Raw genomic sequence first — 26,128 nt, forward strand, 5'->3', positions numbered from 1 at the left:
AGTGCTTGATTTGACCTGAACAACATGCACAAAGTGATAATATTGTAAAGTTGCATATAAGAAATACTGATGTGGTTCAGAATTTCTGCAGGATTTTTCTTTCTCCAAAACACGAGCTCATGCCCATGATGTGAAGCTGTGCTCATTTGAATGCTGCTTGACCTCAGTCTTTGCTGTAAGTGGGTTGGAATTGGTCAATAACTTGGCATTCCCACACCAATGGAACACTTAGATTTATACACATGAGACCTCCATAAAAGTCTAGGAATACACTTTCTGTGTGTAATGTGATTTCCTAGAAGCTCCAGAGTAGGCTTCACGTGCAGCCTCCTGCTCTTCCTCAGATGTTCGGATCACTCGGAACAAGCAAGCCTGTGTTCTCACAGCAGGCAAACACTACTCAATGAGTGCTTCCACCACTGGGCTGCTTCGAAATAATAAATTCAGAACCTTCAGATTTTGTCTTTTATCTGGCAGCCACAAGTTTTGCAAAGCTGAGATAACTTTTGTACTTCTCCTGCTTCTATTTTCCATGAGTGAGTGTATGTGAAACATGATGCTTACACAAAAGTAAGAGAAAAGTTTCATAGACTTGTTAAAGGTGGGGAGGATTTTCACCATGGTATTATAATTGTTTACTGTATGAGTTGACTCTATATTCTTTCACTTTTTCCCTCTTTATTCTTCCACTGCTTTTATTTAAGGGATATTTTTTGAAATTAAGTATTTCAAACAAGAATAAGAATGGATAATTTAGTCTGTTAAATAAAAAAAAATCACTATGGAGAACACATTTGAGGATTATAATCTTACTCTTTAGAAGTGCAGAGGAATGTAGTACAAAGCAAGTATTAATACCATGTCATGCAGAGTAGTTACAGCTTTTCTATTTTTGCAGTATCTGAATCTTCTAATATACAGAATAAAGATAAACTGGCTTATTTCCTTTCTTGTATTCTTTTTAAAATATTAATTTCTAGAAGAGGTGTCTTACATCTTCAGCAAGGCTTTTAGAACTTCAGGCTTCTGCATTTATTACTTCTGTTTAGAACTCATTGTAGATAAGCATCTGAAAAAAGAAATACAATAAACATTTGTGTTAATTATATAATTTCCTCCTACCCTTCTCCCCTGCACCATATGTTCTCTCCTCTGTATGGCTCTCCATTGACTTTTATTAGGGTTTGATACGTGTCTAATCAGAGACCTCAAAGAATGTGCTGATGATGCAGTTGTGACCCTGTTTCTGTACCCTTTCATAAATGTAAATATACCTGGAGGTAAAAGAACAATGGGATTAATTAGGTAGCTATTATATGTATTTATATATGGGACTTTGCCTTAGTCTGTAGTCTCTGCTTCAGCCTTTGTGTCATATCTCACATTACCCCTTGACCTGGATGTTTTGATTGTTTCTTTGTGGGTTAGTTTGATTGTTTTTTGGTTTTCCTCCAATCCCTTGGTTATTTTCTTGAATGTGGTCCTGTGAAAAACCTTTGGGGATTCATAGAGTTTCTCTACCCTTGTCTATGACTTTCCATTACAACATTTGAGTCACATATCCAAGTTTTATTTCTGCTTTCATGGGGAAAAGAGCTTCTTTCATTTTCTGTGAGATACCAAAATGAACCATTGTGCTTGATCATCAAGGACACAGCAGAAAATTAGTTGCAATTTTTTATCCTTTAAAAATGAGAGGCCAGGAGGAGGGAGATGCACCTTAATATACTTGTATGAGGAGCTCTACTTCAGCAACCAGTGGCATGTAAGGAGGTTACCTGCACTTTCTGCTGAGATGCACTTTGGTTTCTGAATGTGTATTTGCTATGTGCATAAGTGCTTTCCTTCTCTGGTCAGTTATCTGTGCATACACTTTTCTAGTGGGACCAGAAATTATTCCAGATTCAGCAGTTGTTTATAACAGCATAAGGACATGATAGAAATGCCACATTACTTCCAAAACAGAAATTCATTACTATGCTTGGAAACTGGGCTTTCTGCTGCCTTTGCTCCAGGACATCAGAAGACTGGAGCAAATAATGAAACACATTGCTCTATCCCCAGTAAAAAGGACTGAAACTCTCCACCAGAAGTTACCACTTCTTTTTCCTGTGCTTTTCTTGGTCCTTCGTTATGCAAACCCACTTAGGGAAAGTTTCTGCATCCTGATGGGAGCAACATGGGAGAAATGCTGACATGAATTTTGAATCTGGTGTCACGACTGCAGTGATCTGCATACCAGGAATAGTCAGCAGTGGTCAGGCCAGGACACAGCTGCAGACAGGCTGTAGTGTCACCTGTGGTGGTTTGTGGCTGTTCTGGTTCAGGTTTGCTTTCCATTCACTGAATGGTCGGGAGGAGCTGATTTCCTGCATGGACAAACCCAGTGTGCATTAATGAAAGGTGCTGAAATCACTCTGAGGTATAGTGTACACAAGTGTTAACACAAAAGAAGCTTGTTCTGTCAAGCAAAAAATTATTTTCCAAGTGAATTTAATCTTAGACTAGCAATAGTACAAATACAATTTCTGTATTAAACAAGTGTGAGGGTCCAGTTTTGCACTACACATAAACTGTACGTCTGATATAGTATTGAATGTATGATAAATGTAAACAAAGTCAAGGTTTGAAAAATGACTTTATCATCTTTTATTGCCAATAATTAGTGATGGGTTAAATCTCTGTTAAATTTTGCTGGTCTCTTGAACACAGGCATTTTGTGTGCTTTCAAAAATCTTCCAGTAGTGTTTTCAAAAATCAAGGTAACTGTTACTTGCCATAAGGGCACTGTATTGGCTTGAAGCAGATAAGGATCTTTGTTAACATAAGAACTGTTTGAATCTCACAAAATGAGCTTATGTATTTACTGCCTGACAGCGTTCAGCATGTAAAAAGAAGTAAACAGCACAAGTATTGAGACATTCACCCATTTCTGTTTCTTTTCAGGCTTTGGAAAAAAACTATTGTTTATGTAATATGTTCAAAGGAGCACATAATTGATTATATACTGTTAGTCAGCCATGTGCATTTTTACATTTCTGCCTGTAGGTAAGCTGAACACCTGGTGACATGGCAGCATGTTTTAAACACTGCTTAGGAAATCCACAGTAACAGCACAGATAACAGGACTTTCAAAATGGTTCAGTAATACACAAAAAAATGTTCCTTTTAAGAATTTTTTTTCTTTATTGCCTTTATACAAAGGTATTAGAACAGAGGGAAATGTGATCTATTTACTGTTCGTGGTGGGGATGGCTGGTGGGTGGTGAAAGTTGCAGGGTGCTGTGCTGCTCTCTTCTGTACAGTTCCCCTGTTAGTCTTTCTATCTTTAAACTTCTCATTTCTTCTGAGAAAGCAGGAAGCTTTTGTCAGCTGGAAATTGAATAGAGGTTTTGATATTTAAAGCAAACTATTCAGTGCTCTTAGAGATGTTAATGTGGAAAGAAATACAGGTACTACATCTCGAGCTTCAAGACAGAAAATGTTAAGATAAGGACAGTGTACAAAGGCAGAGAGAATATTTTGAGGTGTTAATTCTATCTACAGAGGGAAGAAACTGGAATTCTGGAGCGGACACTGGAGCTATATTGTAGGATGCAAGGATGACTCAGCCCGTGCTCAGATCATGGTCTTGCCATACTTGTTTACATTAAAGTTCAGTTGCTATTTTAAGTCTGCACATTTAGTGGAGAAGAAGGTGGGAGAAAAAACAGAGGGAGAAGAATAAAAGCAAAAGGAGGGAGGGTATATTTTAAAACGCAACGACAACAAAAATACCTGGACCAATCCCTCCTGCTCCGTACGCTGCTCTCTCAGTGGAAGAGCTTGTAATCCTATATTTGCTATATCAAGGGGATTCTTCTATGAGCACAAATTAATAATTTATTCATAGGCTGGAGTCAGCCCGCATTGATTTACTTATGCTGCATTTCTTTTCATTCATAAGCCTTTGCTGGTCCCGAGCTCTCGGAGAGTGACTTGCTGCAGTGCTCCGGCGTGGGAGGAAGCAGCAAACGCGCCTTTTATGCACAAGGATAAAAGGCTCCCTAGGACTCGATTAAATGTGCGAGCCGGAGCGAGAGCCGGGGCTCGCTCCGGGAAGCCGCCGCTGCCGCTCCTGGGCGATGCTCGCCGGGCAGGGAGCGCCGCTCCGCCGCCTCCGCCCGCCCGCGCCCGCCCCGGTGCGGCGCCGCGGCCGGGATGCTCCGGGCACCGCTCGGCGCTGAGCTCCGAGCAGCCTTCGCCTCTCCGGGCTGCGTGACAGACAGGAGCTTGTCACGCCGCCGTGCCCTGCCTGAACCGCTCCCCGGTGGGTGTGCACGGCCCCACGCCCCCGCCCCTGCCGAGCCCTCCCAAGCTCAGCCCCCGGCAATGTGCAGCGCTCTCTTCTCGCCTTCCTGGAAGGGCTCAACTGCACTTTCAGCTCCTCCAGACTTTCTCTGCTTTTGCCGTGCCCTCCCTCTGGTCCAGCTCCTCCTGTGCCTGCCTCTCTGTCTCGGCGCTATCCCGTTAAAAGGCTGCTGCTCCTGCTCCGCCGAACCAATGCTCGGGCTGGCTTGATCTGGGATGAAGGCTGGAGGTTATCGGCGAGGGAAAGGAGAACTCTAGGCAGCTTTCCATTTGCAAAGTGAGCAGTAATTGCAAGAAGACAGCCTCCCCAGCTGGAATCAATAGTCTGCTTTCTTGCTGCTAAGGGCACTTTGGAGCAGCAGTAGGTCACTGAAGTAACTTCAGCACACTGCTGACTGCGGAGTTGTAAAGAACTACATGCAAGTGGCTGCAGTAGTGCTGGAAAACGCTTTGCTGTTACCAGGGACACAATAGTTTTCAAGTCATTAGAGCTTCGATTCTGGTCAGCTCCTTTCATTACACAGAAAGGGTCATTCTTTGGAGGAATGAGGATGGAGATGTGAATTTTTCTTTTCCAGTGTTCCAGTGTCCCCTTCTAGTGGAAGGGGGTAAGAGTGGGGGAAAAGAAGCTTTTAGAAACAAACCCCCACTGCTGCTGAACTCAGCTTCACTTGAATTTCCCCAAACCTTTCAAGGCACAGAGAGGCACAATGCCAGAGAACCTGAATCTTCTTCGGGCTTTTGGGGGTTTTTTCTTTATCTTCTGGACAGCTTTTAACACAGCCTTAGTGGATGTGGTTGGATCGGAGCAGCAGATCCCCCTGTCAGTGTAAGTGCATTCATGCTATTCCTCTCAGGACCATGCTCAAGGATGAGAACTTGGCTGCTCAAGTTCTCCTGTTTTTGTATTGCAGATATTTGGCTGTTCCAGGGCACCTTTGCTCCTCTGTCAGCTGTGTTTAAAGTGGTTGTCTCCAAGGTGCTTGGCGCTACTTTGATTTTATTGTAGGACCATGTATTGGTGGAGTATGTGGCCACTGAGTTTTAAGTGCTTGCATTTACTGAAACTGATGCTGTTAACACTTTCTCATGTGGGACTTTATCATTCAGAACTGTTTTACCATTTTATCTGCTATTTTCCTTTCAATGCATATATGTCATGTTGTGCCAAAGCAGGTTTCTGTACAAGCTAATTCCTAAAATTTTAATGGTTCAGGTTGGTAGTTTCACATCAGGGGCCTTACCTTAGCACAGGGTCTGGTTTGTGCATATACTTGTACAGCTTCACTGATCTTTTGCTGTGCTTAGGTTCCTTAGTGAGCTCTCTAATGCAAAATTGCTTGGATCCTTCTGAGTGCAGCTGAAGCTGTTACAGTCTCTGTTGCTAGCTCTGACATGTGTATTACATTTCTTCCTGTCTCTTTTTTTTTTTTTTTTTCCCCTTCACAGTGTAAAGCTCTGGGCCTCAGCATTTGGTGGAGAGATCAAATCTATTGCAGCCAAATACTCAGGTTCCCAGCTCCTACAGAAGGTAAGGATTTCTTTGGTTGTAATAAGGAAGGTTTTAACAGAGAAAATGGAGGCAGATTTAATTTTTTTTAATGAAAAGGAAAGCAGTGCTGTGTGTGCTTTTGTCCAAGATCTATTTTTGTATTGCATACTAGTCCCTGATGACTCTTTGCATTGCACTGCACTATCTGTAGAGTCCTTGCTTAACCTGATATTTTTCCGTTGGAATGACTTTTTTTTTTTTCCATTGGAAAGTAAACTCCAACACTTATTTCTTGTAGCCTAGGCTTCAGCCCAGGTTGCGGGTGTTTAGTCTGGTTGCTGCATTGTGGTGATGATGATGATGTTTCTGTGCAGAAACAGCTGTTTCTTATGAAAGATGTTAACTTCATTCAAGGAGCAGAATTAGTGCACATTGTATTATTTTCACCCTGGGCTCTGTGTACACAATGCACTGTATCAGGAGAAGGCGGCTGCACTGTTGTTTGTCATCTCTGCAGTTTTTACAATGCTATTATTCCCCCAATCATCTCAACCCACTGCTGAGATGTATTACATCATTACAGATAAGAGGAATGAATGTGGTTATCTTCTTGCTCAGCTGCACAGCTGGGTAATAAGGTGGTGAAGTATAGCAAAAACTTGAGAAATTGCTATAAGTCTACATAATTGGGACAGAGGGTAATGAAAAAACAGATTTGAGTATTAGGTATATATCAAGGACTCTGTTTAATTTAAATATGCAACCTATAGTAAACTTCTGTATTGTGAACAATTTATTTTTACAACAGTTGCAAAAAAAAATGAGAGACTAAGAGGAATATGTTAGACTAAGACTGCTATTTTGGGGCATTTTTCACAAGTGATTCTCAAAATGCGATATGTAAATGCAAAAACATTGAGACATTCACTGATCAAACACACTAATTCAACCCATATATTAAATTTCTGCTGAATTTTTGTAGACATGATTTTTAGTTCTGAGTAACACTAATTTTATTTTTTGTCTGATTGTGAAGGAAATTATTCCTTGAGCTTTTAGCATTTATTTTGAAAGGCTTATATATGTGTGAAATTATATAACAGTACGTGCAGCAGCTGAAATGAAAAGCTTGTGCTATCCTTTAAAATGAAAGCAACTGGCTTTAGTAATTACTAAAGACATATGAGTTCTTCAGGAGCTTCTCTTTTCAGATTTGTATACCCAGGACTGTAAAACATGAATTTCACTAAGTGAAAATACTGAGCTATTAAGAGCAAAAATATTTGCGGTCTCTTACTGCCTTTCAAGGCCTTTAGGTGGCTTCGCTTCAATATGTTGGGCAAACTTTTGTTTTATTATGAAATTCTGGACACTCAATATTTATTATACTTCCAGCTCACATACTTTAAAGTCTGTGTAGTCTTACATTGTCCCTGTTTTTATGAACACCTTAAATTCATAAAGCAGATGGAGCTTTCAGTTTTGATTAGTTTATAATCAAGTATTATTAAAAAGCTTTATTTTTTTTATTGGGCCATAACAAACAAGTATTTTTATTTAACTTTGGAACTCTTCCATGTGCAGCCATTTCTGCGCAAAAATGGCTTTAGAAATGAAACCTGCCCAGTCCTGAGCCCAACGTTTGCTAGGAGAATGTGGAATGTACCGTGTGTGGAAATCATGCTAAAATCCACAAAGAGTCAGTGTGGAATCCTTAATCCTCCTCCTCTTCCTCATAGTACATGCTGCTGTCATCCCTTCTGGGATGTATTTTTTCCCTCTGAAGTAGCAAGATTGCTTCCTATTGGTCGTTATAATTGTAGGTAATTGGAAGCTATTCATTTTACCTTTTCATCAGCATCCTTTCTGTTTCACTAACCAGTCTGTGCTCCTGTTTTTGAAGGTGGACAGTTTGTGTTCTTTCAAAGCTATTTTGTTTTTCTTTCTTGCTTATATTATATTTCCTTATTTAATGAAAGAGAAAAGAAAAAACGCAGGTTTGGCAGGTATTTAGAGCATTTTTATTCCTCTGTCACTTGTATTATTAGTTTTTTTTCTTCCTTCTGGTTACAGTAGTTTTTATAAGATGTTTGTTGTTTTTTCTTTTATTTAGAATTCCAAAATGTCTCTGTCCATTTAAGCTTGCTGTATCCTGGTGTTGATTGTGGCAAATGAGCCTGGATGACAGATTACTTTAGCATGTACTTTTTTGTATGGTTATAAAGTATATTTTTTCTGTAAGCTTGTGTGGATAGAAACACACCAACTTCAAGGTCTGCAAGTGTTTTGAACATGCAAAGTCAGTGACAGAGGTTGTCACAACAGTTAAGGAGGTGATAGCACAGGAGGGCTCTAAGTACAGCTGCCTTTTTATCCCACCCCCTCCCTCCCCACTAGCCAGGCATCAAGAATATGTTTGGTATTTACTGTGAGCTCTGGGTGATCAGAATCCATGTCATTTTAAAGTCAAGATTCCACTTTTAGAAGCGGTGAGACTTCTGATATTACCAGAGGAGCCCACATTTCCTGGTTATGAATTAAGCATCCTTAAATAAGTGAAGATATAAAATGTGTGTATGATTATGGATCTGGACAGTACAGATTCCTCAACTGTCAACTGCTTTGGAGTGCCATTTAGGCTTGCTAAATGAAAAATTAATGTAAAGGTTACTTGATTCATTCTGTCAGCACACACAGTGAGTGCTGCTTTCAAAGGGATGCGCTCACAGTCGAGGCGTGATTGACAGTCTCTACTGCCCAAATGTTTTGCACATTGAGTCATTTGACCCACACTAAAATTCCATTGAGCAAATTAATTCGTGTGAGAAACTCAGTAAAGAAATTTTTTGCCAGTTTACTGTTGTGAATTTTGATGGAGCTATTGCAATTCTTAAGGTCTTGCTGCACTGTGAACATCAAATACATGACCAGCACTGGTGTCCTCCTGAGTTTGTAAAAGATGTGTAAGAATATTTTGGTTGTTTTTTAAAAGTACTTTTTAAAAATTCACTACTTCCTATATCGTAATTGAATGTTTCATTATTTTATGTCATTATGATAATCTTATCCAAGTATTTTTTATGCCTCTTAGAAGTATCTGGGATACATGACTTTTATCACAACTGACTTTAGATGAAATACTGATGCTTCAATTTGCTTGGAAAATAATAGCTCAGTAAGTAATTTCAGAAACTATTATGAGGTTTTAAGCAAAATTAGCACTTAGAAAATGTTCTATTCCTTGCTTTCAAAGAGATAGAACACCATTAAGTGTAAAAGAAAACATCCAGTAGCAAACAGGACTGTATTGTTCCTAATTTGTCTGGTTTCTGGGGGCTTTACTGTTGTCATATAGATTTGGAGAGACTCCTTGATGCTGTAGAGATTTCATACTCTTCACTTACTTAGCAAATACTACTGGGGCCTGAGAATTAATTTTAATTCTCTCTTAGGTGTTGGTTTGTTTCACTTAGACTGTCAAAAGACATCTGCATTATTTGAATCCTGATTTTTTTTTTCTTTTGTAAACACTCTGCGTTCAGTGGGTCCTATACTGAATGTGAGAGCGTAGCCCACTGGCAAAGCCAGGCTTCAAATATGGGATGCAAAGCAAGGCTTAGGTGCCAGGAACATATTCACTTCAGCTGCTGCAATTAGAGTGTTGGAAAACAGGCTTTGGGGAATGCTGTTGTAATACAGTAAAGCTCTTAAATCAGTGCAGTATTTGTTTGTGTGAAAGTACAGCGTGGTCTGTGCTTTCTCAGGTTCCTTTTGATGAGACTCCCTTTAAAAAAAAAATATTCTGAGCTTTGATAATTCTTCATTTCTTTCTGAGTTGTCAATATTATTTATTGCAAATGTAGGAACAGTGAAAATACCCTTAATTTCTCAGTCCTTCCACAAGGGTTTGTTCCTGACCAGAAGCTTGTTTAAGGCTCCCTGAGACTTTCCTTATGTAAGTTGTCTGCTGGAGCTCTCAGTGTTATGTAAGCACTGCCTGCCTTGGTCTGAAGCAGGCTGGAGTCTGCATCTGCCTGCTCCTTTCAACAAATCCCTCATTGTGTTGGGGGCTCTCAAATCACTGCTTTCTCAGAGCAGGTTTTTCAGTCAGCAGAGCATTCCTGTTTTTAAAGATGCAGCATTGCATTTTATCTCCCTGACTAGGATGGGGCTCTGGATCTTGGTAGTTTCTTGCAACTGTGGAAATGTCAGTGCAAAATTAATATAACGGGGTGATTTAGATCAATTAGCATTCAGCTGGTGGATCTGATTCATACAGTACATCTATCTTTAGTTTAAATTGTATAATAGGAACTTAAATTCTTAGGCGAGTTTAGTACAATCATCTTGACATTAATTGCCTTTCTTTTATTCAGCCTTATGTTGGTTTTGGATTTTGTAGGCTGTTTCGTAGCTTGAGACACTGCAACTACTGCTTGGAAGGAATGGTCAAGTAGGACTGAGACCTTCAGGTTAAAGGATAGGCATGGACTGACTTTTTGGATATCAGTTTAAACTTTTGCCACTTGAACAATTCTAAAACAGAAAAAAAAAAATCAAAAAATAGGGAAAATTATCAATAAAATCTGTAGACATATGGCTGTGAATCAAAAAATACAAAAACCCCATCAAAGGAAATATCATTACACCCAAAGTCCAAAAACCAAACCAATAGCAACAACCCCTTTTTCCCCACCAGCCAAACCTGACACCTACCCCAAAGCCCAAAATCAAAACTCCACCAGCCAAGTAATGGTGTAGAGCTTACCAAAAACTGTATTCAGGATTAATTCATTATAATTTGGACTCCCGAAGTCTGGTTTATGTAAAATGTGTCTCAGTACTGACTTAAAATCAAACCTTGGAAAATAATAGAAATATACACCTGAGAATCTTACACCGGTGTAATTCTGTGGATTAATGCAAATGATGTTTTGGAACTTGCAGAATTTGAATTTCCATCCCCTTTAATTCCTAAAGATCTTTGGGATACATGAGCAATGAAATTATTCTCCATACCAAACTACGTACAGAACATTTCAATGTGCTTTGAAGCATTTTATGTTATCTGCAGACATAAAGATGTAAATTCTTCTGGATAGTTATTTAACTTTGGTCAAGAATAAAAGAATCTAATACAGTGTTATGCTACTAATGTATTTGGTGGGAAAACCTGGTGGCTTCCATGCAAATTTTCAGGCAGTATGTTGATCTGTAGAGGAAAGGATTAATCTTATCAAATTTGAATACTTTCTTCTTTTTCTCCATAACAAAAACCTCCTTGGCCTTTTTTTGTAATAAAGTTCTGCCTTTTCTGGAGATATTGGAAAATTTTCTTTTTCTTCTGTAAAGTTAGAACTGTACCTTGGATGATCTGTGATTTGTACTCTCCTCTCCTGTTTGTATGTTATGTCAGGAGTAATAATTTTTTTTGGTGTTGGTAATGGTTTTAAAATGTAGTCACATCAGCTTGAATATCAAACATGTTTTAGATTTCACTTGGTCTAAAAGTGAAGCCATGCTGAATTCATGTTTTGCTTTCTTCAGCACTCTCTATTTTGCAGTATGTTCTGTGTTTTTCTGGGTTTTGCAAGCAGAGTGTGATGTTCTTGTATTATTGAGAGTAAAAAAGTTATATTTTTAGTATGTAAGAGGAATATGAGATGGCTTCAGTAAGTTCATGATCCATGCACTGCACTTGCAGTAATGTCTTTTAATATGGAAATTATTGAGCAGACAATCCAACTGGAAAACATCAGATCTTGAAAGGAAGAGAATGCTAATTCCCTTGTTTAATGCATTTATGGTTGTTTGTTTTCACATCCTGTATTGGAAATTGCTTACGTTGCAAGGTTAAAGGAGCTGCTCTCCATGCAAATTATCTTGACAGCGAAGGTATGTAGAGCATGAGTAGATGCTGTATTGTAGTGGTGATTCACTCTTAAGTAGCTGCTGATCAATACTCCACGCTTACAAATGTCATTACTGTTCTGTAGGGGAGGTTTTTTGGTGCTGGTAATAAGTTTTAACACATTTTACAACACAAATTATATTTTGATAAGGTAGATGGTATTTTAGTTTCTGTAGTAGCTTTATGGACAGATAGCAATGAAATAGTTTAATTTATAGTTCTTGTGGAGTTCCATTTTGCTTTTTTCTCCATACAATGTTTTTGCAAAATTACATGGACGTTTTTATGATCCTGTTTAGCATCCGCCAAGTTAATCTGTGTAAAGCTGTAGTACTTAGAGTGTGTGACCAAATACTTGCAGGATTTTTATTTAAAAAGGAAGTCTTCACAAAAATACTTTTAAAATCATAGTTGGAAAGAAATTGAAAAGGGTCTTGGTGGTCTTTCCAGAAGTGATTAATTCCAGAGACACATAATTACTGGAAATATCCTGCCCTCAGGTCTCCCAGGACCTTCCAGGTGAAGTTACCCAGGTAATAAATGGTAACCAGTACACTGCTTTTAGAGACACCTATATAAGGCATGAGGGGATTGTGACTGCCCAAGACATTCCTTCACATAGGAGTGTGCAGATTCTGCATCCAGCATTCCAGAAAAGGGCAATATAAATTTGTTCTCCATATCCATGGTAGATGTACAAGACCCAGTCTTTAAACACAATAATTAATATTTTGCTACTATCTATTTATTTGGTTTTTTTTCCTGAGAGGAAACCTTAGACTAGTGTGGATGGAACTCTTGCAGGTTGGCTGCTCAGAACAGGTTCTTGGCCATTATGTGAACTTTGTTGAACTGCCTGATATTAGGAAGATGAGCTACATCCTTTATTTTGGACTATCCTCAATAAGAGTAATTGTATTTCTGCTTTGATGTTGATATCTATGTGCTATTAATCTTTGTGTCTCTATCTCCTTAAGGCATAGCTGGGGTGTCCTTCATTTTTCAGAGCAGAAACTGGTTATAAACACAGTTGTTAGTGCTGTACAAGGTAGACAGGCTGGATGAAGTCTTGCTGGTTTTGCCCTCCTCTTTTAAGCACACAAACAGATGATCTTATTAAAATATCATTTTACTATAGAGGAATAAATATGTCAGCTATAATAGAATAAACTTTTTAGAAAAAGATGTGGACTGCTCACGTGATCTCTTATTGGGCTTCAGGTCTCACAACCACGTGGTAAGGTGTCAGCAGGGTGAGCTTTTCAAGGTGTTCCCGTGTGTTCTTGTGTTAAATGGAACTATGAAGAACACAATGGAACCTCAGTGGGGCTTGTAAACTCTGCGATGTCCCAGTGAGAAAGAAGGAAATGATCAGATGTGAACTCCTGGTCGGTTCCTTATGTACCTACCACAGGTTCTAGTGCTTTGTTATCAACAATTGATACTTGTTGAAGTTTGTTCTTCACTGTTGTTATTCTTGAGAAGAATTTTCCTGAAGAATTACTTGCATTGAAGTTTTGCTTCTTTAGGTGGAGCCTGGTAGGTAGGTTGGTTGGAGTCTTCAAAGCATCTAGGTTCTTGTAGTGATTCTTCATCAAAAGAGTTTGACAGGTGGTTTCTTCTAATCATGTTTTTTGTCTGTCAAGATTCCTGAAAGAACTGGAAAGAGTTAAACCAGTGCATTTCACTGAGGTGATTTTAAAAAAATTATAAAATCTTAGAAGGTGTTTTCTTTGTCAAAGTACCTGCTCCTACTTTTGTGTTTTGCTTTTCCTTTTCTTAACTTGACATGCTTTTTTGTTGTCTTTGTTTCTCTCCCTGTCTCTTTCTGAACCACCTTATTTATCTTTCATTTTAATCTTTCAGTTTTTAAATGGGAATATTTGCTAGAGAGAAATGTTTTCTTCTGAGCCTGATACCAAATGTTTTGCATAAATAATTTTATAGTACAGGAGGCACTTAGAAATAGTTATTTCTATTTATCCTTCTAGATTGAGATCTTAGAGCACCAAAGTTAAGGAAGTAAAAGATGAAGGAAAAAAATTGTTCTCAGGTCCATTAACAAACCAAATTATAAGGTGGCCTAATCTACATAATAAGATTGGAAATATAAAGAGAAATGTGTGTGTGTAATTCATTCAGAATATCTGGGCTTAATGCGTGGATCCTGTGGATTGTTGATTAGTAAAGTTTTTCATATGTATCACTGACAGTAATTTCCTTGAAGCATTCCTCTTAGTTTTTAAGAAAGGATGGAAGAGCTTCTAGTAGTCTCATAAGATGTTTTTCCTTGGTGCTTTCAAACTGTGGCTTCCCTGAATTTTGAGCAGCTGATGGATTATATGTCCTGTTAATACCATTCCTCTACAATGTGCAAGTTGAGTAGATTTCTTTTGCTTAGTGTTCTGAATATAGTGATACTGGATTAAAAAAAAAATCTAATTATATTCTAAGAATTGAGACAATTATGTTTGACACTGACTCCACAAAACTGGTTCTGGAAACCAGCACTCATCACCCCCTCTATACAAAGTCTTCCTGTCTTCCACTGTGGAGCTCTGTTTTTCATTATTTCTGAACATGTGGAATAATGAATTCTGGAACAGGATTTAGAAGGTCTTTTAACTCTGATTCCTCTTCAAAGTTGGGTCAAAGCTAAAATCAGTGCAGATTTCTGGGGTCTTTGAGTTTGATCTTCAAAACCTTCAAGGGCAGCAGTACCACAACATCTTTGGTTCCAATGCTTGTCTCTAGTCTGGACAAGAAGTTACTTGAGCTGGAACTTCCCATTTCAGTTTGGCTCCTGGGTGTCACTTCTACTTCCCTAATCTCCTGCAAGGTATGGGAAGGCACAGCACTTTGTCATGGCAGGCACCCCTGAGATCCCAGTCATAGACAACATTGTGGAATTCTTTAGTTGCTTCATCAGGTCTCAACACTTTTTCTGACCTATTATTTTAAAATAGTTCTCAGTAGCTTTATGAAGTCTTAAACTGAGCTCTCTGCTGTTTGATATTCAGGTGGGCTTTTTACCACTCACAATAGGAATATGTAACTGTTCTCATAATTATGAAGTCTCAAGAGTAATTTCCACTTAGCTGATTGCATGAATAGGAGAAGACTTTTTAATTTGTCTTTGGTAACACAGGAATTTATTTTCTAATCTGGGGCTAAGACAAGCCATTTAGCTCCCAGTTGCTTTATTAGCTGTTTCTTTTACTATCTTTATCCCCCACAGTATCTTAAGTGAACTTAGTGTTGTACAGAAAGAGCCTGTCAGCTGGCAGAAGGTTTTATGTCTTATTGTCTATTTTTACTTTATTCTACAGTAGCTGTCAAGGGATTTCTTTGTGCTTTTATACACAAACAAGGATTTTACTTGTTTTCAAAAAGCGGGATTCAAAATTATGCAGTCATAATATCTGTAGCCTGTTAGGTAAGAGCACAGTGGAAATGCTGTTTGGAATGCATTATGAAAACTCTGGTCAGGGCCCCAGCATGCAGTGATCCTATTGTTCCTTCAGGTCCCATTTTAATACTTGGCTATTCAATATACTTTGAAGATTTTGTGTCAGGCTATCTAAAATTGCTAACTTTCAAAAGAAACATGAAAAAAGAATCTACATACTATGGGTATTAAAATTTGATGTGTTGGGAACACATCATTGGTCACAAAATTAGATAATTATCTTCTAAAGTAACAAAGCTTTAGAGATAAAAAGCAGGAACATTCAAACTTTGGCTTTACCTTGAAGCTAAATGTCTATTATCTTCTGACAGCTGTATGAAATGTATGAGTACTGAGCTGTTTGGCCATGATACTATCGTATTACATTAATAGCAATTTTCACTGATAATGAAAGCTGGTAGGAGGCTAAGAGCAAAGCTTTAGATTATGACTTGCAGCCATTGACTATCTGCATCCAGCAGATTTATTACCCCCTATGCACATTGTGCCTTTTATAATGTTTTCTGCTGTTTCTTCATCAAAGTACAACAAGAAAGATATTATAGATGGCATGAAAGAGAAAAAATCTGGGTACTCGCTTCACATTTCAGGCGTGCACTCCTTACAAACTGCAATGCAGCTTTACAGTAAAATTAGGGATAAATTCTAGCATCCCCCATGAAACCTTTGAGAGCGAGAGGAGTGTGAATGAAAGAAAACTGGAGAATTTCTGTTGGTCAACACAAATTTTCTATGTATAGATATATCTGGCTTTTATCCTGGGTCTGTTGTAACCATTTCTTGATGGTCTACTTAAGTCCTGTAATTTTGGTGGCAAAAACTCTGTGCAGTCCTTAAGCACAGTGCTAATTTAACCTGTAATGTCACACAGACAAATCTGGTGCATTCAATGGTGGCATGATTTCCTGAAGAGTGCCAGAAGCCTTAAATTGAAAATGAAAACTGCCAGTGTAACTCCCCTCTCTCCCAACTGGAGGCATCTTTTCCCAATTTTCTGTGTAAAATGGGCCTAGTAATACCTTTTTTCCCCTCAAAGTTTAAATGTTGATATTAGAATTAGGGGCAAATCTTCATTATAGAGAGTTTAGCATTTAGAGAGAATTGGCTGGTGAAGAACACCCTTAGCATATGGATATGGAAACAGAGGGAATGGAATGGATCAGGCAATCAAGGCATTAATTTTAACACACTATTTAAGTATAACTGCTTGCACTACTGAAAAGATAAATGGTTTCCTGTAGCAGTCCTGAATAACTACAAAATTGATAAAAACTCGCTTTTTCCTGTTGATATTTGGTGTCTATAGCTGGCAATAAATCTCCATATGGCAATGCACTGGCAAGTGAGATTGAACCTTTTTTGTCAGAGGATGAATTCCTCCTGTGCTTTTAATATAAGCTGATATGCTCTGCTGATATCAGAATGTAATTTGCAAATTTGCAAACCTTTTCTTCTTTCCCTTATAATTTTTCCATGCTGACATTTCTTTCTCATTTCCCATTTTCCACATAACTACAGTTCTGCACTAATTTTTCCTGTCTAGATCCTTAAGACCTTTTCTGACCTATTCTGGTTTTCTTCCAAGTAAGATCCAACCAACAGGACTCTCATTAGAGTGAAATCCACAATTGTTAATGCAGCTAAATTGGGAATTGAGCAATTTTATTTATCATTTTATGAGTGTCTGATTATTTCTGTCTATATTTCAATTACCATAGAAATTTATTTTCATGCGTTCTTTGTCACTCTGTCCTTCTCTTTACTCCCACTTTTTTTTTGCTTTTTTCCTTTAGAAATTTTTGCTCTTAATGTGATTTTTTTTAAAAGTTCCTTTAGTGGTTGTAATAATAATATTGCAGTAAGGATCTTGTCACCTGAGAAAATAAAGAAATAAAATGAGTAATAGCTCAGTAATACTTTTATACCTAAGAATGGGAGAAGGTTTTGCAAATAAAGCAATTTTTCTTAAAATATTTTCATTAAATTATGATGCATGAACCCTTAAAAGGAAGAATAAATCGATTAGGATCTATTGGTGCACGTTATACATTGTGAATGTCATTGGAAAAAGAAGATGGTTATTTCTCCAGTAACAGCCAATGCACGTGGTTGTGCCTTGGATGGCATGTGCAGGAAATAAGGTGGGAGGGACAGAATTTCCTCCAAAACCAAAAGGAAATTCTATCATGGAGGGGAAAGCAAGTTTTGCAGAAAGGAGCCAGCATCAGGAAGATTCTACAGGCTCAATAACCAGCCAAAGGTGAGAACAGGGACGCATAAAGGTAGCAAAATGAAGGGGAATGGAACACATTGGCAGCAAAGAAGCAGAATAAAGAATGTTGGTTTCTTCTCTGTATTTTAAGACAATTGGAGAATAAATACCTTTGTGTGAAATGCAGGCAATATCTGTATTCTGGTGATTGTTTTTGACAAATTTATTAAATAATATATTAAAAATATGTAAGTCATAGAAGGTTAAGCTTGCGTTTTTGAGTGCACAAGTACCACATGATTTAGAACTTTAGCCAGGAACTGAAAATAAGAAGAAATTATATGCTAAGAAATGTAAATTTCAATTCAGGAAAGGCATCTGAAATTAAACTGGATTTAATAATGATGTAATGCTGATGTTTGTATTTTGCTTCTCAGATGCTTAAAATTGGAATGCTTAAACATTTAAAAAAATTCTAGTTTGCTTTGCTGAAGTCCTTTTTTCTGTACAACCCCAGTGTAATAATAATATAGTTCAGCTACATTCATAAATTAACAGTGCTCCTGTCCAGTCCACCTTAAGCACCTTATTAATATAGATATATATTTGTTCAGTAGAACTTCCTCAGCATTGCAAGATGTCTAGGGAATTTTGTCTGAAAAAGGATGGCAGAACACAGCATTACATGAGGGATTGGGACCTATACTTATGTGCTGGAATAATTCAAACGTTAGTGTATAGTATTATTCATCTAGACCATATTTATCTGATTGCATGCTGCTTATTTATCTTGGTTTATAAATATACAGGATTTGAATTACTGAAAGCTCTAATTATTCTGAACATAATTTGTCAGACAAAACCAGCTTCTAACTCAGCTCTTCTCAAGAATCTCCAGTAAAAGGCACAACCTAAATAATGTCTTGAGAAGGGCAGAATTCCCATTCTTCACACAAATCCTCTCTGCCTGCTGGGTACCTTCCTCTCCAGAGTCCAGTAAAAGCCCAGGTTTTTTTGATGTGGTTGAAAGGACAAGAAATCCAGGCAGAGTGCACTGTGGCTTGCATTGCTTGGGCTTCAATCACAGCAAATTTTTCAACACTATTTAACCTGTAGGTTGGCACAGATGATTCTCTCCCATCCTGGCAGAAATGTTGATATGTTCATTGTATAGTGCGGCCATTAAGCTGAATTAAATAGTATTCCTGCTTTCAAAGCCTTCAAAAAACCTACAGGTCTAGTTTGCCCCTGACCTGGTAATTAACCTTATGCAATTCAGTTCTGAAATGTCTTCTTCCATGTATATAAGGATGGGAAAAGTCCTGCTTTCTGTCTACAGTTAAAAAAAATGGATGGCAGCTTCTGTGGGATACGTTTTAATAGGTGTGGTGCTCTTTGTTTTGTAAGTTGGGTGGTTTTGTTAATTAAATTAGGTCAAATATCACAAATAGGTATAGATGAATGATTGATGTAGTTGACTGAACAGGTCAATTATCTGTAACTTTGCATCTATAACAATGCTGTCAAAAAAGAAGAGCCATCTATATGGCATTTATAGCATGTGTTTCCAAAGGCTTGAATGAAAACAAGGTGTCTGTAGGATTAATGTTATTATTTCAGTCTCATTTGGAAGTAAACTAATTAGCACAACATTTGAAGGCAGAACAGTTCAGGGCTGATTGAGGCCAGGGCAGATGGGAGTCACTTCTCTTGCGGATGTGAGTGGCACCTCTGCAGCAGCCTTGTGCCTGAAGTGAGGTCATTTTTGGGTAGCTTTTAATGAAAAGTTCTTGCCTGAAGGGTTGTGTACCTCAATTATTGTCAAAGAATAGCAGATCCTCTGTTGAGGGTCTAGGGCTAAAATCATCACTGCTGATGAGAAGTGATGTAAAGAGGAAAAGTGAAGGAAAGAATTGCTGTTGACTGGCAGGTAGTTAAGCCAGAAAAAAATTCCACCTATATCTAGGATATATAATAAAGTCTGCATCTACTGTGACTGTATGCTGTCTTGCAAGCCTTTAAACCAGTTCCTGGAATGCTGAATTTTGTATAAATTGTAAAAGGATTGGATCTGCAATCAGGTAGTTTTCTTTTATATTCACAATAGTATACACAATGTTGAGACTGTTATCTTTAATGAAACAATCTTCTCTTAGAAAAGAGGGGGAGACTGTTTGAGGAGGAAACGTTCTTCAGGCTAGAGAAACGTTATGGTTTAAATATGAAGAGTAATTATAAATCTTCTTGATGGCTTCACATTAAGTCGAGCTGTAATTTATTTCACTGCGAAAGTGTGTGTACTTTGCTGATTTCTACTTTTTCTCCTTGGTGGGTAGGAGGTTAGAATTGAAATATGGCTTTTGTTTCCTTGTTTAATTGCCTAAAAGGAAAAGTGACTGGAATAGAATCCCATTTCTTGTAGGGGAACCATAAAATGAGATTCTCTCACCTACTGATTTCAAAATATGCACTTCTTAATTCTGTTCATTGTTTCCCACAGGAGCTGGCAATCCTTCTGTGACACCAACTCTTCTCTGTCCTTGTATCACATATAAAGAATTGCTTTTTTTCCCTTTTTAATGAGTGGCTTGATATACAATATCTTTTGCCTTAAGCATTTATTTCCCTTCTCCTTTCTAATACATTTAATTTCCTTCCCTCCATAATCGTCTGTCCTTGTTTCAGACTTCTGATATTATTTGATAATTCACTTTTTCATAATACAGTTTATTCAATTCTGTCTTCAGATTTACTCCTGTGTATCAACTTAATTTTTTTAATATATACACACATATAGTAAAGCTGTTAGTACCTTCTCAGCTCTTGGAAATACCCCAATACCTATCTCTGAAGAAATCTCAAAGCTAACCTTATGCACATAAAATCCCTCAGGGGGTGGTAACTCCACCACTTCCCTGGGCAGCCTGTCCCAGTGCTTGACCACCCTTTTAGTGACAATTTTTTTCCTAATATCCAATCTAAACCTCCCCTGGTGCAACTTGAGGCTGTTTCCTTTTGCCCTATCACTTGTTAACGTGGACCTCTCTGTCTCCACCAGTTCATTCAGCCTCTTCAATGCCCCTCAGTTTAGACTGCATTTAGTCTAGAACTTCTCCTGGGTTGTGGAATGTGATTTTCTCTGGAAAGTGTGAATTATTCTCTACTTGTTCATTGTGCATGAAACAGCTCAAGGTCATGATTTGCTATAGTTGCAGAAAGAAACTGATTTACTTGGCTGTTTCTTAATGGCAACCACCTTCATTTAAAGAGAGAGTCACTGTTTATAGGATTTTACAACTGCAGGCTAAATACTGTGCTAGAAAGGAGTAATAAATAACATTTGTGTAGTTTTATACCTCTTTTTTGACTGCATATTCAAATTTCCATTTTAAGACTATTTACCTGTTCCGTCTTAACTTTTCTCTCATTGCTGTTGATAGATTTTACAAGATATGTTTTATATATATATATATACACACACACATAACCACATGCCATCCTTAAAAACCAAAACTCCCCAAAATCTCTGAAAACCTCATATTACATTTGACTATTATATAGCTATATGAAGCATTATGCGGTTTGGTAAAAAAAGATATAGATCTATTTGAATACACCTTATTGTCTGAGATGGTGAAATTTATCACTAATGAGTTACCTACTGTGTTGTCTATTCTTTGTTTACTCTGTCTAAATAGTCCTTAAAAATCACATAGCAGAATTGTGATATGATTCCAAGTCTTGCTAAGTTTTACAGTATAAACTTTTTATTTAATTTTTTATAACATGGTTATCCAGGAGAACAAAAAAAGGCTGATAAGGAAAAAAACCCTGTACAGATTCCCCCCCCTGCCATGTATTCATTATACATTCAAGGATTGCTCTACCTGTGCAGAGATAAAAATACCCAAGCACTGCAGCAAGATGTTGTATTGCAGGTGGTGTTTGTCCAGGCATGAAAAAACCCTTCCTTACTCTGGTTTTCTGAAATGTGGAGAAAATGTGAACAGAGATTTACTTTGTTGTGCTACATAAGTATGAACAGTTGTTTATTCTGAATTAAAGGAGGAAGATAGTAGGTGAAGTTGGATACCATTGTTCATTGTACAAAGTCTCTTGTCTGATGCTCTATGAGCAGGATTTAATTGTTTCTTGGGTTTTTTTTTGTAAGATACTGTCTGGATTCTTTCTTGACCCTTCAAAGAAACAAATCCTTTCCTACAAAAGTATCCTTTGCAACTTCCTTACCATAAAGTAGTTGCATACTTGCTAATGAAAAATAGAAAGAATGAGAGTTAAAAATGAGCAATACCCCCAAGGACATCTGATTTGCCCAGAGCATGCTGTGAATGAGATCTTAACTTTACCTAGTTATTTTTGGTATGTGTTTCTTTTGTTTGAGGTTTTTTTTGATTTTACCTGAAGTTTTATAAGGACAGAGTAGCAATTTGCTACTTAAACCATGTACATCCAGTCCCACGTAGAAGTGGTATTTTAGTAGTGCTTGGCTACTGTCTAGGGAACTGCACATCCCAGAGCTGCTGCTATGTCATGTGCTCAGGGGCAAAGAGCACTAAAACATCAAAATCCTAAAATCAATCACTGTATATTTTGGGGAAGGGTGGGGTATAGGTATAAAAAGCTCTCATTTTGTTTGGTGCAGTTAAACAAATTCAAAGTAAACCAGAAAATTGTTGAGGAAACTTGACTTGTGGAATCAGCTTATTTCTAAGGTTGGATGTGTAGCTGACATCTGAGGGAAAATAGTGGAAAAGAAAAGAGCAGGAAATGAAGGAGTTTGTAGGTTGGCCTGGGAGCCTTGTGTAGAGGCAGGTGTATCATGGTGACTGTTTCTTGTCCCAAATCTGCTGAGCTGCCTTCTGAGGAGTCTTTGCCACAAATGCTTTTGAAACAGACTATGAAGCAACAGCTCAAAGGGAAGTAATTCTTGATTAAAACTTTAATAAAATGAAAATTTTAATCAAAGGGGTGATTTTTTAATGAAGTGTCCCACGTTTTTTGATGAGTACTGCCAATTTTGTGTCAGACACGTAGACAATTGTGTTTCTGACAATCATTGTTGCTTGGCTACTCATTTTCTCATCTTTTCCTCTCTGGAACTGGGAATGGCAGCACAGTAAGACAACAGTAGATGTTTATCCCTTTGTCTAGGTATAGTTCCATTTTTTCCCCCCCCCTCACCAATGGTAAACGTATTCCTCTTGTAAACAATTGGCTTTTAGTTGGTTGGCTGATACTAAAAGATAAACTGCAAGAGTGCCAGAGGGTATTAAGTCACTCTTAATAATCCCAGTCACACACTGGAAATCTTAGTTGCACTGGCTAATATGAATCTTTGGGGTACAGCTCTCAGTCCAGACCACACTTTGTCTATGAACAGATCCTTACTTGGACTTCATGAAGTTTAACCCTTCCAATCTGGAATAAAATTAATGACAAACCCCTCCCCACCCACTTCAGCCCTGCTTCTTTGTGGGTGAGCTGTCTGAAAAGTTCCTGTATTCAGATTCCACTCTCTTATGTGTTTCTCTGCTGAGCCTTTCTCATCTGGTTGGAATAATAAGCAATAGATGGTTATTAACAGGTAAATTAGAACAATTGCAATCAGACAAAATATTGCTTTGTACACACTGATCAATATTTCATTTTCTACCATTTTATTAGTATGTTTGAGTTGCTGAGGGTAATTTGGCCTTCTCCTCCAACTAAGAGGATGCAGATTTTCAGGCAAACGATTCCACCCTTCAAAAGGGTCTCATTAACCAGTGCCATGTGCAAGCCAGAATTTTTAGGTGATCTGTCTCAACTTTTAAAAATAAACCCTTCAGCATTCCTGCAGTTGCCTAAGCATTTTGTATCTATGACATATGCTCTTATAAATACATATTTTCCTGTTTTAAACAATAAACTTGGTCAACATGGAAAAAACCAACCAAATCTCATGAAACTCTCTTATCTCTCTGGGATTTATTTCCATTAGGAATATTTAAAACACCTGGAGGATATTTCGTTAAGCTTTGACTCTTGGAATGCCTCTGTCTTCAGGAGTGCTGAGCCTAATGTTGGGATTTTGGGGTTCCATCTCCTTTCATGTGTTATGGGTTCTTTATTTCATCAAGTTGGGAGAAGCATTTCAATCTCCTGACACTGCCATGAGGCAGGGTGTTTCTAGGAAATGTTACCTGTTACACTGTTGTAGCAGACAAAAAAAGACTTATGAGATCCATAATAAGATTTTATTAGCTTGACCTATTTAGTAGTTTTTCTTCCTTTTTGTGACAATTTCTGTAATGGGGATCAGGAGAAGTGTCAGTTTTTCACTGTGGAAATGGTAAAGCAATTACACACACCTTTAAGGCATTGTATATTGAAATTTTATGTTTAATGCAAGACTTTCTCCTAAGCTAAAAAATGGGAAGGAATTTCGGAAGTGTTTTGATAATGGTCTGGGATTTTTCTGTGGAACTTTTTTCTTGCGTTTACTGTTTTTTGTCACAGGATGGCAGCATGAGTAAGACCCTAAGAAGGTATAGCAGGGAGTCCGTTTTGATGTATTTTCAAGATTTCTACAGGGTTAGATTTGTTGCCCTTCAAAGGGAGAAATTAGCTATAATTTTGCATCCTAAAGACTGATTAACTAAGTTTGCAATGCTAGTGCATCATTTTTTGATCTGGAGAGCAAACTATGAAGGGATGGAGTGGATAAGCTTCTCATTTGCAAGATGAAGTTTCCATTCAGATCAGGCTTTTGAATAGAGCTGACTTTTATGCATTGGCCTTTTATTTTCCAGGTTACAATCCAGGGTTCATTTTAGCACGCTTCTTTGTGACTTGGAATTTTTTTCCTTTTTGTTACTGGAATAACAACTTTTAGCTTGCCAGAGTATTTCACAGAACATGTATACTTGAGGCTGAACCAAATCAGTTTAGGATCCCTAAACCCTGATGCATCTTACCTATTAGAACTTTGTAGGCTAAACCCATTTTTAAAATGAATTATTTGATCATCAGTTTGACCAGGTCCTGGGGAAGATCTCTCACAAATTGACTGGTTTTGCAGGACAGCTGCTGCTGCTAGACATGCTCCTGTCAAGTGCAGTGATTGTGTCTCAAATATCTTATCTGGAAAAGCACCTGTTTTTCAGAAGAAGTGGTTCTTGAACATGTACATGTGTTCTTGTCAAAATTACAGATTGATTTTTCTTGCCATCCATTGCCTTTATCCTCAAAACTATTTGCTTAAAAAGGTAGAATACAAAAGGAGGAAACCCAACTTCTACTCATGACCTAACGCTTTCACATTTTATTTCAGTTACTCAAATTTAAACTCTCCAAAGTTTAGAGCCTTAGTTTCCTGTGAATTATATTCTCTGATAGTTTTGTGTCCTTTTGCACTGTTATATTTAGGAGTTCTTTAACTGAAGATTCAGACTTTCAATACTTGTTCCACATTGAGAAATATGAAAAAAAATATTTTCTTACTGAAAGCTCTCTGCATGGTTGACTGAATACTTCACCCTCCTTCCATAGAATAAGTCAATACAAAGATCCTAGGATGTATCTTCATGACCAGGTGCTAAGCCTTGGAAGTTTATGGCTTGGGTACAGAGAGCAGTTTGGGTTCAGATAAAGAGTAAAGAATTTCAGTCTGAGATAAACCAATTATTAGCCATCATATTTATGCAACTTACAGCTATTACTAGTAAATGCAGAAGGGTGAGAGGCAATAAATGGCGATCTACTTATTCAATTTTTTTTTGTAGGAACAAGACTTGTTATTATAGGGCATTGTCAATAGAAAGGGGGAATACAAGAGGAGGGAGGATGAGGTTTGGGTGGCACATGTGCTGATGTATCACTTGGTGTGGTTTTGACTATGTAATCTCTCTTTCCCTGCAGACTTCTTTCATATTGGATCTCAATTTGCCACTGCAGATAATTCTGCTATAAACCACTTAGAGTTGTCATATGGTCTCACATAATGCTATGTCAACCACAAAGCCAACAATGTCTTTGATCACTTCTGTGGTGTTTATTAGTCACTTTCCTTTCAGGAATTTCTGGGCCCTTTTGAAAGCTTCAAAGAATTCTACTCCAATCCTGCATCAAACCAAGACACCCTTCAGCTGAAGAGGGCTCTGCATTATCCCTGCAGATGCCATTGGTGCTGGTTCTGAGTCTACAGAGGAGTTCATGAACAGTGTAGTGCTTTTCTACTGCTGCTGGGGAGCTGAGCAAACTTCTGCTGTAGTGCTCCCAGCTGCCAGTAATTTTAGAGGCTTTAAGTATAATGCTCACTATGCAGATTTACATTTACAAATTCTATTACTTTGTCCATTTTATTCTGTGAGTGGTTCACGTCCTTCCTATTCATTTTTCTGTTCGAGTGTTATTTCAGCTCTAATTTGTTTGACATTCTTGGTAGTAGTATATTTGTATTCACAGAAAAGCATGTGAACAATTTCATCTATTGATGCTGTACAATGTGCCTATTAGATATACAAGTAGCAGTTGAATATATCCCCCGACCATTGTTAGGCCTCTTCAAATGATAATGTGCCCACGTTCCTCTGTGAGGCTGATGCAGCATAAGAATGAGTCTGCAATCTTCAAGGACTCTATGTTGTGCTAGCAGTGACCAGAAATTGAAAGTAATTACTTCCATTACTTATG

At 37.8% G+C, this 26,128-nt stretch overlaps 1 protein-coding gene and 1 long non-coding RNA gene across 11 annotated transcripts in view; one reads left to right on the plus strand and one right to left on the minus strand.

Annotated features, from left to right (window-relative positions):
• CACNA2D3 (calcium voltage-gated channel auxiliary subunit alpha2delta 3) overlaps positions 1-26,128 on the plus strand; it is a 474,873-nt gene that overhangs the window by 71,431 nt on the left and 377,314 nt on the right. For 5 of the 10 annotated variants that reach the window (XM_064432564.1, XM_064432563.1, XM_064432565.1 and 2 more), the window contains exon 2: positions 5,800-5,881. The exons of 1 other annotated variant lie outside the window; for it this stretch is intronic. Coding sequence is in view for 3 of the 9 variants with exons in the window: in XM_064432561.1 (XP_064288631.1) it covers positions 5,800-5,881 (82 nt within the window). In the remaining 6 variants the exon portion in view is untranslated. Of the gene's footprint in view, positions 1-3,947; positions 5,180-5,799; positions 5,882-7,738; positions 7,849-26,128 lie in introns of those variants that run through there. 4 more of the 10 variants (XR_010368516.1, XM_064432558.1, XM_064432559.1 and 1 more) reach the window with 2 other exon arrangements.
• Positions 356-3,949, minus strand: LOC135307952 (uncharacterized). The gene is made up of 3 exons (XR_010368517.1): positions 3,778-3,949; positions 2,240-2,369; positions 356-1,069 (listed from the first exon to the last, which is right to left on the minus strand). It is a non-coding gene; the product is annotated as an uncharacterized LOC135307952 (long non-coding RNA).

The sequence above is a fragment of the Passer domesticus genome, chromosome 9 (genome assembly GCF_036417665.1).
Source record: "Passer domesticus isolate bPasDom1 chromosome 9, bPasDom1.hap1, whole genome shotgun sequence".
Lineage (NCBI taxonomy): Eukaryota > Metazoa > Chordata > Aves > Passeriformes > Passeridae > Passer > Passer domesticus.